General features: G+C 40.9%; 1 protein-coding gene across 4 annotated transcripts in view; it reads right to left on the reverse strand.

Annotated features, from left to right (window-relative positions):
- Positions 1 to 623: 623 nt before the first annotated feature.
- LOC131109347 (putative uncharacterized protein MYH16) overlaps positions 624 to 15829 on the reverse strand; it is a 32821-nt gene continuing 17615 nt past the window's right edge. For all 4 annotated transcript variants that reach the window (XM_058061262.2, XM_058061263.2, XM_058061264.2 and 1 more), the window contains 17 exons: positions 14822 to 14878; positions 12744 to 12830; positions 11082 to 11327; positions 10854 to 10971; positions 9292 to 9419; positions 8973 to 9169; positions 8766 to 8898; positions 8472 to 8688; positions 7150 to 7286; positions 6952 to 7055; positions 6550 to 6742; positions 6276 to 6479; positions 5172 to 5297; positions 4924 to 5094; positions 3214 to 3414; positions 2024 to 2170; positions 624 to 1642 (listed from right to left, as the gene is read on the reverse strand). In XM_058061262.2, the coding sequence (XP_057917245.2) occupies positions 1490 to 1642; positions 2024 to 2170; positions 3214 to 3414; positions 4924 to 5094; positions 5172 to 5297; positions 6276 to 6479; positions 6550 to 6742; positions 6952 to 7055; positions 7150 to 7286; positions 8472 to 8688; positions 8766 to 8898; positions 8973 to 9169; positions 9292 to 9419; positions 10854 to 10971; positions 11082 to 11327; positions 12744 to 12830; positions 14822 to 14878 (2619 nt within the window). In that variant the 3' untranslated portion in view covers positions 624 to 1489. The remainder of the gene's footprint in view (positions 1643 to 2023; positions 2171 to 3213; positions 3415 to 4923; positions 5095 to 5171; positions 5298 to 6275; positions 6480 to 6549; positions 6743 to 6951; positions 7056 to 7149; positions 7287 to 8471; positions 8689 to 8765; positions 8899 to 8972; positions 9170 to 9291; positions 9420 to 10853; positions 10972 to 11081; positions 11328 to 12743; positions 12831 to 14821; positions 14879 to 15829) is intronic.

Below are 15829 nucleotides of genomic sequence, written 5' to 3' on the forward strand. Positions count from 1 at the left end.
TGTTATTTGGAGCAAAGCCTCGTCAGTTAAAGCCGACCAGCGATTGATTCCTGATTTCAGATCATCAAACTAATTGAAATATTCATTCATTTTCTACCGCTTTTTCCTCACAAGGGGTGCTGGAGCCTATCCCAGCTGTCTTCGGGCAAAAGGCGGGGTACACCCTGGACCGGTGGCCAGCCAATCACAGGGCACATATAGACAAACAACCATTCACACTCACATTCATACCTATGGACAATTTGGAGTCACCAATTAACCTAGCATGTTTTTGGAATGTGGGAGGAAACCGGAGTACCCAAAGAAAACCCACGCATTCACGGGGAGAACATGCAAACTCCACACAGAGATGGCCGAGGTTGGAATTGAACCCTTGTCTCCTAGCTGTGAGGTCTGCATGCTAACCACAAAAACAACATTAAGGCAACACCTTGATGATCCCTTGATGCTGTAAAAGTAACACCACATTTCATAAAAACATCACACAGACAGTAAAATATGGTGGTGGTAGTGTGATGGTCCGGGTCATGAATTCTGTTGAAACACACCAGCAAGATAAGAAAACATCAAACAGTAAAACGGCTCTGCCAACCTTTCTTAAAATCAAGAAAGGTTGCCCTAAATAACACAAATGTTGAGCTTTTATTATGAAGGGCTGCTTACCAGCCATGACTTTGATTGAGGCAGATAATACATACACTGGCCAATAGGTTTCATTGTCAAACACATAATAATAATAATAATAATGAACCTGGTTATCCAGACATGGTCAGTAGCATGTTATTACATTATTGAAATAAGTGAATGTAAAAAAAAAAAAAAAATCATAAACAACATATGTGATAAATAGTTCCTAGCTGATGTGAAGTGCTACTTTTCAATGTCATCTAGTAGTCATGGGCATCTATTTACTCAACTGCAGAGGGTGTTTACTCATCTTATGTATTCAGATTGACGCGGTGCAGTGAATTTGGAATGTGGGAGGAAACCGGGAGTACCCGGAGAAAATCCCACGCATGCACGGGGAGAACATACAAACTCCACACAGAGATAGAGGAGTGTGGAATTGAACCCTGGTCTCCTAGGTGAGGTCTGCGCGCTAACCACTAGTCCACCGTGCCGCCTGCTTCTTAAAACAATAAAATATGAAATAAAAGAGTCATGGATTTGCAACAAAAGTCATCATGGGCATCTATTTACTCAACTGCAGAGGGTGTTTACTCGTCTATGTATTCAGATTGACGCGGTGCAGTGACTTACGTATATTAGAGTGGAGACCACTAATCGAAGAAACGCGGTATTGACAAGTACAAATATATGCAGTATTGTGTAAGAGGAAGTGCGTGGATAAAAGGCGTGGCTCTGAAAAAAACACTCATGTTTAAAAATGTGAAGTAAAAATCCCATTTCAATTCCACTAATCTCTCTCTACCCACGCTAGATTTCATTTTCACGTCACTAAGCGGCAAAATGGCGTCACATCAGAAAATTAGTCGATCATAAGCTTCTTAAGCGAGTTGAGATAAGCCGGGATGAGGGAGCTGACAGACTCGTGGTCGTCGCTGAGGATCTTCTCTCCTCGGCCCTCCGAGCCCACGGAGCTGGGTGACCGCGCCAGGCTCGGGTACGGCGTGCTGTAACCCTGCAGGGGCACCACAAACGGCCATCATTTTCATATTCATATGTTTTATGTTCTGTAATCCCAATAAATCATGTTCGATTTCAAGTGGAGTAAAAGATACTACAACGGCTACAAATAAATGCACGATACCATACCTATGAAATCATAATAATAATAATAATAATACTGGAATAATCATTCTGAAATAACTTTATTACACCATTAACATTAACTTTATTCTTACCTCAGGTTCAAAACCGTACAACAGTTTATTAAGGTACCTGGTTAAGGTTTTATACGTGAAAAAATGGCAACTGTCTTTGGTAACCCATGAATATGACATATTCCCACTCTGGTGGAGCGAATACTGTAGTAGTACAACAAGAAGTAGTTCATACTTACAGAGGAGTATCCCTTGCTGAAGCTTCCTCTGTTCTTGGTTCTTATCTTAGTGAGCGCCGACTCAGCAATGTCTGCTCTTTCTTCAGCATCGTCCAACTCATGGACCGTTTTTCTGTACTTAGCTAAGTTCATGTTAGCTTGTTCCTCCTGCGGTATTATATATAAGAGTAACAGAAACATAATATTAGCCGACGTTCCGTGCATCCGCTAAATTTAGAGGAAAAAAACATATAAGTCAGAAAATGGCATACTGTGGTCTGCACAAGTCCACAAGTGAGGACCGGGAAGTTCTGTATTCTACAAATTGCAGGAGGTCATAATTTAATATAATACTCTGACTCGCTTTGTCATCTGCAAAGTACATTGAACCTATCACACAGCAATGTAACACTCAAAATGATATACAACAATGCATATACAAACATGTACTAATATGAGTTTAAAACCGGGGGGTTCAAACAAAATGCATTTCATCGGACAGGCAGCATAGACATGGTGCTGTAATGCTGAATCTGTCCACTAAAGGGAGCCAAAGGAGCCCAGAGGGAGGCTGATGTCATTGCAGTGCCCCAATTAATCTTAGCAATGCATTAATTGCATTAGCAATTAGTATTAGTATTAGTATTAGCAATTAGTATTAGTATTAGTATTAGTATTAGTATTAGTATTAGTATTAGTATTAGCATTAGCATTAGCATTAGCAATTAGCAATTAGCATTAGCATTAGCATTAGTATTAGTATTAGCATTAGCAATTAGCATTAGTATTAGTATTAGTATTAGTATTAGTATTAGTATTAGTATTAGCAATTAGCAATTAGTATTAGTATTAGTATTAGCATTAGCATTAGCAATGCATCAATTGGGGCACTGAAACATATATATAGAAACATTTAAGAGTTGTTTATATTGAACTCATATTGGTACATGTTAGCATTACCATGTTAATATTATCTTTTCAGTGTGATGTTGCTGTGTGATGAATTAAATATTCTTTGTAAGATGACACTATGAGTCAGACTGTGGACTGATGTCACAAGATTAGAACTTGGCTATAAATTAGCCGCACCTCCGTTTAAGGTCTAAGAAAAAAAATTGCGGATAATACAGTGGATATGACAATAATAATAATAATAATAGTCACATGATAAACGGAACATAAAATAGAGGTGTAGAAAAGAGGAGACATACGGCCTCCTCCACTTGTCTCTTGTAAGCCTTCATCTTGTTCTGCAGCCTCTCGACCAGCTCCTGCATTCGCTGCTGGTTTTTCTGGTCCTCCTCAGACTGGAAGAGCAGCTCCTTGAGGCGGCGCTCGTTCTTTCTCAGCGTTTTCACCGTCTCCGCGTGTCGCTTCTGCTCCGCCTCCAGCTCCAGCTCCAGCTCCTTCACCTGCACGGATCACATCATTTTGAATTTTCCTGATGAATAACACAACACATGAAAAACTATTTAGTCTGTTCCGATCATCTCCCGCCTCCAAGAAGGCAGGAGTAACAGTAATTAGTAGTCAGAGCTCCATGTTTCTACAATTTTAAGACGTGTAGTGAAGTCTGTTTTTTATGTTTTACCAAAGTCAAGTGGGTGCGTGCATACACAAAGTGGGCTTGGAGGATCGTATAATATTGTCAAAACATCACTAAAAAAGGCACATGTTGCATAACAGGGGACCTTTAAGGTTTACAGCAGGGGCCAAATGTGGCCCGCAGGACACTAGTTTGAGGCCCCCGCCTTGATATGAAAGTTTAATGTTTGATATGGATGCTGTATGGTATCATGTACCCAGAAAAAATTATTACGTTTGATTAATGTTCATGTTAAAGGTTAAATAACTGTTAATAGTTATCCTCCCTATCCGTGTGGAAGTGGTAAGTTTTTGGCTATTTAAGTTTAAAGGAAATAACTTGAAGGCTACCGTTTAGGTCGCTAGCTCTCTAGTTTGCGAGTTAGCATGTGTCTCAAGACCCTGCAGTTGCGCAATATGTTGTAAATAAAAAGAGTATAAATGTGACTATAGTCGTGTTTTGTCATGTCTACAGGGCTCTAATAATGCTTTGTTCATTTTAATCTGAAAAAAATAATTTGTCTACCCACCAACTATATGTGGTTTCTTAAGTTTTTATTATTTGCTGTTTTATTATTATTATTATATTTATTTATTTATTACTGATTGATTGATTTTCTTTATTTTTGATTTTTTTTTTATTCATGTTTCATCTTATTTTGTGTAGAAAAATAAAAAGTAAGATATTTGAGAACAGTGGAATGTTTTATCAGAGCTTTTATTGTAGAAAATTGGAACCAAAGCAAAGTTTTTTAAAAAATTTTTGTTTTTAATAAATGCGTTTTTTTTTGTTTTTTTTTTTGGGAAAACCTGATGCGGCCCAGTCTCACCCAGACCCGAGCTCCAGTGGCCCCCCAAGTAAATTGAGTTTGAGACCCCTGCTTTACAGCCAATAAGCAACAGGACACATTGATTGCTTCTGCAACTAATTCTCCCATCTCCACTTTTCGGAACGACACCACAAAATCCAAGTCATTCCATCAGAGGAATTTCCTTACCAGCCTGGCACAAAAGTACTGAATCGGCACATCTGTTTTTTCTCTCTTTTTTGGAAGGACCATCGTGTGTGGAACGGTTCTGGGTTTTCAATCAATGTCAGCTTTTAGTGGAAGAACCAGAATTTAGGACTGCACCATATGAATGATATTTTCCAAAAATCAAATTTCTCCCGCTTGTACGATGCTTCCTGGAAGTCAATTCAAAATTAGGGCTTAGAACCAGACTGGTTACTGGAGAAAGGTCAATGTGCTTCTCCACCATGAAGATCTTGAAGGTGTTGTAGAAGAGCACATGGATCAATAAGTGGTTGATTGGCGGAAGCTAAGAGTTTGGGTTACCTTTGCTTCCAGCTTCTGGATGATTTTCTTGCCCCCTTTAAGAGCCATCTGCTCAGCTTCATCCAGCTTGCTGCTCATATCTTTCACCTGGGCCTCGAGACCTTTCTTCACCCTCTCCAGATGGATCACGTGCTCCTGCTCCAGGCGGAGCTCTTCCCCCACTCTGGCCAACTGCACACATTCAAGAGCTTTTTGATAACTTCATGTCAGCATGACTTCCTGTAGTTTTGTGTGGGGTTGCATGTTACCTCACAGTTGGTCTTCTTGGACTTCTCTGCAGATCCTCTCATCTCTCCTTGGAGCTCCTCGTGCTCCTGCTGCAGAGCTTGGAGATCCACTTCTAGCTTCCTCCTTCCACTCAGAGCCGACTGGAACTAAAAGTCATACGTAAGACGTAAACTTTCGTGTCGACTAGGTCATGTCAAACAGGAAGTGCTATAGCAGGAGTGTCCTCAGCGCTCAAGGTCATTTGTGACATTTTTATTGTCCCATTGAGAAAATATCATTTTAACAACTAGTAAAAAAATAAAAAAAAAATGTTCAAGAGAATAACGTCCAGGTGTTGAATATCATTTCATAATTTTCAAATAGGGCTGCACGGTGTATGAGTGGTTAGCGTGCAGACCTCACAACTAGGAGACCTGGGTTCAATTCCACCCTCGGCCATCTCTGTGTGGAGTTTGCATGTTCTCCCCGTGCATGTGTGGGTTTTTTCCGGGTACTCCGGTTTCCTCCACATTCCAAAAACATGCTAGGTTAATTAGCGACTCCAAATTGTCCATAGGTATGAATGTGAGTGTGAATGGTTGTTTGTCTATATGAGCCCTGTGATTGGCTGGCCACCAGTCCAGGGTGTACCTCGCCGCTCCAGCACCCCCGCGACCCTCGTGAAGATAAGCGGTAGAAAATGGACGAATTAATGAGTTCTTCTCCTATTTTGTGTGGAAGTGGTCACTTTTTGGCTTCTTATTTTGTCTTTCCCCACCGTCGGCCATCTCTGTGTGGAGTTTGCATGTTCTCCCCGTACATGCGTGGGTTTTCTCCGGGTACTCCGGTTTTCTCCCACATTCCAAAAACATGCTAGGTTAATTAGCGACTCCAAATTGTCCATAGGTATGAATGTGAGTGTGAATGGTTGTTTGTCTATATGAGCCCTGTGATTGGCTGGCCACCAGTCCAGAGTGTAGCTCGCCTCTTGCCCATAGACAGCTGGGATAGGCTCCAGCACCTCCACGACCCTCGTGAGGATAAGCGGTAGAAAATGAATGAATGAATGAAATTTTCGAATAATTTTAGAGGTTCTTTCGCGCACCCTGGAAGCACACAACGACGAGCAGAAGACCAAAAGTCACCTGATTGTTCAGGTCGTTGTATTTTTCATTGGCATCCTGAAGCTCCACCTCCAAGGCTTTGCGAGTCCTCTCTGTGCTCTCCAAGGCGGAGCGAGTCTGTTCGCCGTCGGCGACCAGCAGAGCACAACGTCGCTCTAAGGCCGCCAACTCCTCCTTGCGCTCCTCGCTGCCCTTCACCTCCTCCTCCAGCTGAGCCTGTAGCTCCTGAAGCATAGATATCGTGTAGGTGTCTCTTTGGAAGCAGCAGACCACCAATAGCATGCTGGCATCAAACCTTGATCTGCTGCTGAGTCTTTTTGCTGCTTTTGCTGAACTCGTTGTTGCTTTTGGTAAGCAGTTCCACTTGGAGCTCCAGTTCGGCAACATCAGACTCCAGTTTCTTCTTGAGCTTCAGTCCCTCCGCTCGACCTTTAATCTCCACATCTAAAGTGGCCTGCAGGGACTCCAACGCCCTTTGATGGCTTTTTCTGACAAAGAAGCAAAAGATGGAGAGCAGTGAGGTGAAAGTTGCATAAAATGGCAGCCGAGTTGTTCAGCAAAGGAGGAGAGGCTGGATGAGACAGGTCTTAATAAATAAAAGGTGAAATTAAAAGCAGAAATGTGAACAGAATAAGTGGGCGTGGTAGTGCCACAGATGTGAAGATGTGAGAAGATACGTATCCACATAGGAGGTTACCGAGCAGCTTCAGTCTCTTCTTCTTTCTCCTGAAGTCTGCGCTCCAGATCTCCTTTGGCTTGGGACAACTCCAGCTGCAGCCTCAGCACCTTGGTCTCCTCAGCCTAAACGAGAAGACATTTGCAATGCAAAAACTGTAACATGACGTGGAGGAACAATGTGAAGGTGATCATTTCCACTTCCGTAGTATGGTCATACCTCCAGAGCTCCTTCGGTCTCTTCCAAGGACGCCTGCAACTCTTCTTTTTCCATCTCGATCTTCTTCTTTGCTTTCTGAAGTTCGTGGACATTCTTACCTCCATCCGAGAGCTGGTCTGTCAGGTCAACGATCTCCTCTGCACAACAGTACGTGTTCGGTACGTGACAAAAAATAAAATAAAATAAAATAAAATAAAATAAAATAAAATAAAATAAAATAAAATAAAATAAAATAAAATAAAATAAAATAAAATAAAATAAAATTAAATTAAATTAAATTACCCCTCCATCTGGTACTTTTACAATCAGTAACTGTTACATTTGTTCACTTCCTGCTTTCCTATTATAGTTTAGGTTTTTTAAATTAAATTAAATTAAATTAAATTAAATTAAATTAAATTAAATTAAATTAAATTAAATTAAATTAAATTAAATTAAATTAAATTAAATTAAATTAAATTAAATTAAATTAACCCTCCATCTGGTACATTTACAATCAGTAACTGTTACATTTGTTCACTTCCTGCTTTCCTAATATAGTTTAGGTTTTTTTAATTAAATTAAATTAAATTAAATTACCCCTCCATCTGGTACTTTTACAATCAGTAACTGTTACATTTGTTCACTTCCTGCTTTCCTAATATAGTTTAGTTTTTTTTTCATTCATTCATTCATTCATTTTCTACCGCTTTTTCCTCACGAGGGTCGCGGGGGTGCTGGAGCCTATCCCAGCTTTCTTCGGGCGAGAGGTGGGGTACACCCTGGACTGGTGGCCAGCCAATCACAGGGCACATATAGACAAACAACCATTCACACTCACATTCATACCTATGGATAATTTGGAGTGGCCAATTAACCTAGCATGTTTTTGGAATGTGGGAGGAAACCGGAGTACCCGGAGAAAACCCACGCATGCACGGGGAGAACATGCAAACTCCACACAGAGATGTTTTTTTTTTTTTATTAAATTAAATTAAATTAAATTTAATTTAATGAAGAATTTAATTAATTTAATTAAATTTAATGAAAAAAACCCCAAACTATATTAGGAAAGCAGGAAGTGAACAAATGTAACAGTTACTGATTGTAAGAGTATCAGATGGAGGGGTAGGATTTAATAAGCTTTGCTTCTTCCTACTCCTTTTGGACATGTGGAACTGTGAACTGATTATGGGATGCACTCAATTGTAATCTGATGCATGTTCAAGTGAAATAAAACCATTACCATTACCATTACCATTACCATTACCATTACCATTACCATTACCAAATCCCTGCAATTTCTCGGCTATTCTTAAACTGAGTGAATGAATATGGTGTACCTTTGTAAGTCTTGTTCTCCTTTCGAAGAACCTCCAGTTGCTCCAGAGACTCTTCATGAACCGTCTTGACTTTAAACAGCTCGTCAGTGTGTTGTCTACTCTCCTTTTGGCAACCCTCCACCTCAGCTACCAGTTCCTCACACTTTTGCTTCCAGTCTCCCAGCTGCTTCTCCAGGACCCGCTGCTTCTTATCCAGCGCTTGTCCACAACTTCTGGCCTTAGAAGAGAGAACATACTCTATGTTTAATTTCCACAGTCACAGGTTTTATGAGGCTGAAGGACCCCCTGCTTTACCTTCTCCAGGTCTATGCACAGCTCCTCCACCTCTCCCTGGAGCCTCTGTTTGGTTTTATCCAGAGATGAGCACTTGGCCTGGGTAGCTTCCACTGCCTCCTCAGCCTCTTGCAGCCGTAACACCAGCTTCTTCCTGCAGCACAAGCATCAGTTGAACCCCTGCTCTCCCTCCAACGACCAGGACTGCCGGGATCCACTTTGACCTACTTGGTTTCCTCCAGCTCATCAGCATACTGAATGGCGTCCGCCTCGTATTTTGTCTTCCAGTGTGTCACCTCGCTATTGAGTTTGGAGATGAGCCTCTGGAGTTCCTGCTTGCTCTCCTGCTCCTCCTCCAGCTGCTCCTTGAGCACCTCACACTCCTGCCGCACTGAGCTCAGACTTCCGCCGACGGCCTGCTTACACTGGCAACCACGGGATAGCACGTGTTGGTATTTCTTTCACTTGTCATAGCGCCACGTTAAATACTTCATTTCCTTTTATTTTCACATTTTCAGTTTTGTATCTCTGGACTGGGAACACTAACTTTGACCTCCTCATCCAGCTGTTTCTTCAGGTCCTCCTGTTGAGATTGGAGGAGGGTCTTGGTGCGGCTTAGCTGACTGGATTTGCTCTCGGCCTCCTCCAACCGTCGACTCAGGTCTGTGTTATCAGCTAAAGGGAACACAGACGTTCGGAATCGGAAAATCGGAAATGCTCCCAACAGCAGGTTATAACAGGGCGGGATCAAGAAGAAGAAATCATGTGACACCCCCAAGTAGCTACCGTGCATTCTTACAGCGGACGTCAAATTAGAAACCACACTGTCATGTTCAAAGTACTTAAATAAATGAAGTTATGCATACTCAAAGTTCTCAAAGTATGTCAAGTTCATTTAACATGTTGAGTACTTTTAACTAATATTTTTTGATTAAATTGAACTATGGCTATATTAATTAAGATTAACTTAACTAAAACATACTTTACATACAACTTAAATCCGAATGCTCAAAATAATTAATTGGTATAATTATAGTTAACTTAAAAATTTCTTAAAAGTTCTACTTATAAATGTTGGTTTATAAGTCTTGTCAGTTTATTTAACTTGTAATTTTTGATTAATATGAACTTTTTTGCAGATTTGTGTAACCTACTTAAAATAATTTGTATTTACTTTTCATGGCACAGAGAATGCGAAAAAAAATTTCTCTTTTAAGCCCAAAATTTAAAAAGTATATGTAATATCAACTCCAAATATTAAACCTCTGATATACTAAAATGTTTGGGTTTATGAACTAAAAAAAAAAAAAGGTGGCAACTGATTGCCTCACTTTTTTTTTTTAGTTCTGCTAACTTATTTGGGTTTAAATTAAATTAAATTAAATTACCCCCGCGACCCTCGTGAGGAAAAAGCGGTAGAAAATGAATGAATGAATAATTAAATTAAATTAAATTAAATTAAATTAAATTAAATTAAATTAAATTAAATTAAATTAAATTAAATTAAATTAAATTAAATTAAATTAAATTAAATTAAATTAAATTAAATTAAATTAAATTAAATTAAATTAAATTAAATTACCCCTCCATCTGGTACTTTTACAATCAGTAACTGTTACATTTGTTCACTTCCTGCTTTCCTAATATAGTTTAGTTTTTTTTTATTTAATTTAATTTAATGAAAAAAAAAACTAAACTATATTATTATGTTGTGACTTTTTAATTTAATTTAGTGAAAAAAAAAACTAAACTATATTAGGAAAGCAGGAAGTGAACAAATGTAACAGTTACTGATTGTAAAAGTACCAGATGGAGGGGTAAGATTTAATAAGCTTTGCTTCTTCCTACTCCTTTTGGACATGTGGAACTATGCAGGATAGACTAGCTGCTGCTGAAAGCAAGAGTTTATGTGCTAAACAAATACAAACCCGTAAAATATGACATATAAATAAATAACTAACACCATCAGAGGTCATATTTGCCCTTTCTGCCCCCACCACTGGTAAAAATATTGACTAGTTCCCTTGTGGGATTATTATTTGTATTAAAAAATAGCACGCAAGCTATTCTAGAATATGTCATAATTTGAATAAAAAAATGTTGGTGTACCAGTGAGTCTGTTCCTGATCACAGTGAGCTCAGTGAGCGTCCTCTGCAAGTCATCTCCTCGCCTGTTGGACTCGCAGAGCTGCTCTTCCAATTTCTTCATCTGGCCATCCGAGGACATCTGCAGCAGCGCATGAAAAACCAACATGTGACATTCATTTGTCACACAGCCGCATGGCTTAGGTTAAGTGGTGGAAACACTTTCTCCATGTCCCCCCCGAACATCCAAACCTTGGCTTTCTGCAGGCTGTCTAGAGAAGTGGCGAGGTCGTCTACTTCCATTCTCAAGTTCTGCTTCTCTTTCTCCAACTTGGCCCTGGTCCTCTGCAGAGCCTCACACTGCTCACTGAGCTCTGCCATGACGTCGCCGTGACGTTTTCTCAAGGTGGCGGCCAGCGCCTCCGACTGGACTGACGACTCCTCCAGGTCTCGCCTCAGACGCTGGAGCTCTGCTTCTCGCTTCTTGTTCACCTCCATCTGTTGATCAAACATAAGTAGAAGTTTTTTTATTGCCAGTATCGATGCAGCCAAAGCTCAATCACTAAACTGTGACTTTTTAGTGCTTCTTCCTGCTGTTCTGGGAAATGCTGTGCATTTGTCGCTTCTTTTGAGAAAGACATTCTTTTGCATGTTTGACTTGGAAAATAAGAGCAAATATAATACATGTTTCTTGAAATCATTCATTCATTCAAGCATACAGATGGACTACTGATGGCCTGGATATCCTTAATGGACTCCAGGGTGACCAACCACAGGACTAAGAAATAGCTTCAAAAAGTCCAAGGATAATGATTAATGTTCATATGAAAATACATTTGATGCAAATACTTAGCACTCAGCGTTTTACTCAGCTGATAAAGTAATAGCAAAAATGGATGCATTCACAGTAGAGGTCTACACGGCTGTGCTTTTCCTTGGCCGCCCCACCCCGCCCCACAGCGGTGGCACGACAGCCACAGCCGTCCACAGCTATGGTGAGATTTGAGTGACTCTTTTCAGCTCAAAATAGTATAAATTGTGTGAAAAAGATAATATAAGGAAGGATTATGGACAATATAGGTGACCTTCCAAGAAACAAATGAGGCTATGAATATTTTTTTATATTAGTTTTCCACAGCCGTGGCCACAGCTGTGGCCATGTTCTTGAGATTTCTTCAGCCTGCCCCGCCCCGTTAGCCGAAGTCCGGCCAGCCGTGGGGCCAGCCGCTCCGTGTAGACCTTTAATTCACAGACAATGTTTAGTTTGCGTGAGTGTGAATGGTTGTTTGCAAAGAATGCGGCATTAATAAGCCGTACAACGGCAGCAGACAAACATGCAGACCCATTAAAAAGGGGACACCACATCACGGACAAGTCTACCGCCGCCTCCCCGTCTAGTTCCTGGTCGGACATCGGGGAAAAACCAAGCAAATCAGGTCAGAACAAGTGGATCCAGGAGCTATTGTATCGCATTGTGAAGAGGGTGAATTGTATCGCCAGAAAATTCCATGTATCGTTAAAGTATCGTATCGCTGGCAGTGCATCGAGATGTGTATCGAATCGTCCACAGTGCTGAGATTCACACCCCTATTGTCTATATGTGCCCTGTGATTGGTTGGCGACCAGTCCAGGGTGTACCCCGCCTCTCGCCCAAAGACAGCTGGGATAGGCTCCAGCACCTCCCGCAACCCTTGTGAGGAAAAAGCGGTCGAAAATGAATGAATGAATGAATGTTTAGTTTGCCTTGCCGGGCATAATATGATGGACTAGTACTTCAAATATCATGCACTGTAAATAAAGCTTTTTCGTCACAATTTATATTTCCAATATGGGAACCTAGATTCCAAATTCAAACCAAACCGCAGGTGATCGACTTTGACCGTAATAAAAACGAGATGTTTTTTTTTTTTTTACCTGAGAGGCGGTGACCCCTCCTGCTTCCTCCAGTCGATCTGTGAGATCTTCCAGCTCTCTGCTTAGATCTGCTCTCTGCTTCTCGACCTGAAATGACAAGAAAAGAAATGACACCCCACACAACATTGCGCTCATCACATCCTCAAACTCAAAGCTGACTTATGGAGCCGACTTCCGACTCAGCGATTGTGTGACGTGGGAGTGCTCGACTCCAAGGTGTGATGACCAACTTGGATTGTTTTGTTCAAATCCATGGTCTAAGTCTCTTAGGTAGAGATGCTTTCCATGAATAATCTGCTCTTATGAAATAGACAGTTATAACTAAGAATATTCCATTTCACTTACAAACAAAAACAACATTCTGTCAATGAACTAATGACACAAATATGCCAACTTACACAAATACAGATGTTTTTGTCAGTGTGTCTACTCCCAGGCCAAGTAGTGGAAGGTATCCTTTACATGCTCTAACATGTACAAGTACATCACACAGCACACATGGAGAGAGTTTATGGTCTCGGGCCATTACTTGCACAAACAACTAGCACTCTCTAGTTAAAAGCTCTCCTGTCTTTAAAGTGATATTTTACAGCTGCTTTCAAGACAGTAGATTGTCAGAACTTCAAGCTCCATAACGTCCGTAATGTCAGTAAACATTCAGAAAAAGGCACAAGGAGTGAAAACAGATGATCACCCACGGGTCCTTTTTTTTTTTTGGGCTGTACCACCCCCTAAGGCCCCCCTGTCTATGTCTATGGCCTGTCTGTGTGTGAGGGACTCAGTCATCACTATCCTCTGGGTAAACAGTCCTGAAGGACAGCAACACTCGCTGCTCTTTACATGCTAATGAAGAACCACCTCACAGCTAGGAGACCCGAGTTCAATTCCACCCTCGGCCATCTCTATGTGGAGTTTGCATGTGTGTTTTTCCGGGTACTCCGGTTTCCTCCCACATTCCAAAAAACATGCTAGGTTAATTGGTGACTCCAAATTGTCCATAGGTATGAATGAGAGTGTGAATGGTTGTTTGTCTATATGTGCCCTGTGATTGGTTGGCGACCAGTTCAGGGTGTACCGCCTCTCGCCCGAAGACAGCTGGGATAGGCTCCAGCACCCCCGCAACCCTCGTGAGGAAAAAGCGGTAGAAAATGAATGAATGAATGAATGAATATGGAATTCAATTGAAAGTCTAGAATAAATTAAATAATATTCATTACATTTAAATGAGGGCTGCACAGTGGTCGAGTGGTTAGCGCGCAGACCTCACAGATAGGAGACCCGAGTTCAATTCCACCCTCGGCCATCTCTGTGTGGAGTTTGCATGTTCTCCCCGTGCATGTGTGGGTTTTTTCCGGGTACTCCGGTTTCCTCCCACATTCCAAAAACATGCTAGGTTAATTGGTGACTCCAAATTGTCCATAGGTATGAATGTGAGTGTGAATGGTTGTTTGTCTATATGTGCCATGTGATTGGCTCTTGCACGAAGACAGCTGGCATGGCCTCCAGCACCCCCGCGAAAATGAATGAATGAACATTTAAATGAAATTTAATTTAAATGTAACTCATTCAAACTAACCATCATTCCATACAGAACATATTCACAATTAAACCAACATTTATGTGTGTGAACTGGACAGCCAATCCATGTGGGAGAAGACTCCATGGTGAATAGTGTTGTCTTGTCAGTCTCCTGATGGTATCTCCTTGCGAGGCACGTCTTAGGCGGAGATATGCTCTATTTGAGCTGTGGAACAGATAAAGACGGACATGTCCGTGCCTGCCTCTTTCATCGTCTGTACGTCTTCAGGGAGCTGGTATCCCCCATTAGAATGACGACCCGGAGTGGGGAGAAAGGAACAACACACACCCTCGGGGCTACTGTCATTCTTTTCAACAGTTTAGATATGGACAGGTTCTCGTGTCCTCCAAGAGCATCTTGGTCCAAAGTAGTAGCACCTCCACGCAAACCTCGAGAAAGGCCTGAGCGTCATCGACTTATCTGCCTTGCAGCCTGACAAACACCTTAAATGTATCTGCTCTATGTTCCACGTGTGGTCGTGATGTCGTTTTGATCATACCTTTGCTCTGATGGTTCGCTCTGCTTCCAGCTCCTCTTCCAGCTCCTCAATGCGGGCCTGAGCAGACACACAGTTGGAATGGGTTTAAGTGCAATAAAAAGGAGAATGTTCTCTGAAATGCAAATATGAGAAGAACATCAGAAGTTCAACGTTATCTTCTGTTTTGACAAAGAGCAAATTGGGCTTCAGCTCAGCAGATTGTTTTCTATTTCAGGGCAGTTCTTGTGTGGTCAGCCTGTTTCAGTCTGGTGTCTCTTGGGATTCGGCATGCCGCTGGATTTTTCCTCAGGTAGCAATTTAGAGCAGGAATGTCTGTAGCCACAGTCATTGTTGGTATTCCGACCGAGGGCAGGGTCTACTATGTCCGGTCTGGAAGACGCTTCTAACATTTGAGGAATGTTGCTCTTGGGTCGCCATTCATTATTCTTATTGAGGAACAGTCTGTGTAGATCATAATCACTATATTAAGATTTTCACACAATTCACTGGACGACTTCACTAACTTATTTTAGGGTCTCTGACCTTTGACATTCAGACAAGTTAACCCCTTAAGGACACTCATCGAAATGCTTACACTTTGAACCCTAGAAAAGGTATTATTTCAGTATTATTTCCAATATATTCCAGCACATTATAGTTATAATGCAATCGTATTTCTGTTTATTTAATCATAAACAATTTGATTTATATTTTCTTATCATAATTCTAAATCTAGTTCCATGATAATTTGAATTTATTCTCAAAATATATCTTTTTCCACAACCTAATTTTTCAAAAATTACAACTTTCCTTTTTTTTTTTTTTTTTTTGCTCGTCATAATATTGATATGACATATGACATTATTTATCCTCATAATATTATGATTTTATTCTTGTAAAATAATGTTGTGACTGGCTCCCGGGCTGCACTTTGAACACCCCTGAAGTTATTCAATTTATGTAAATGCCCTTTTTGCGACTATGCAGTATAGACTAGCTGCTGCTGAAAGCAAGTGTTTATGTGCTAAA

Source organism: Doryrhamphus excisus, linkage group LG2 (assembly GCF_037039965.1).
Source record: "Doryrhamphus excisus strain RoL-2023G ecotype Guam linkage group LG2, RoL_Dexc_Guam_v1.1, whole genome shotgun sequence".
In the NCBI taxonomy this organism is placed as follows: domain Eukaryota; kingdom Metazoa; phylum Chordata; class Actinopteri; order Syngnathiformes; family Syngnathidae; genus Doryrhamphus; species Doryrhamphus excisus.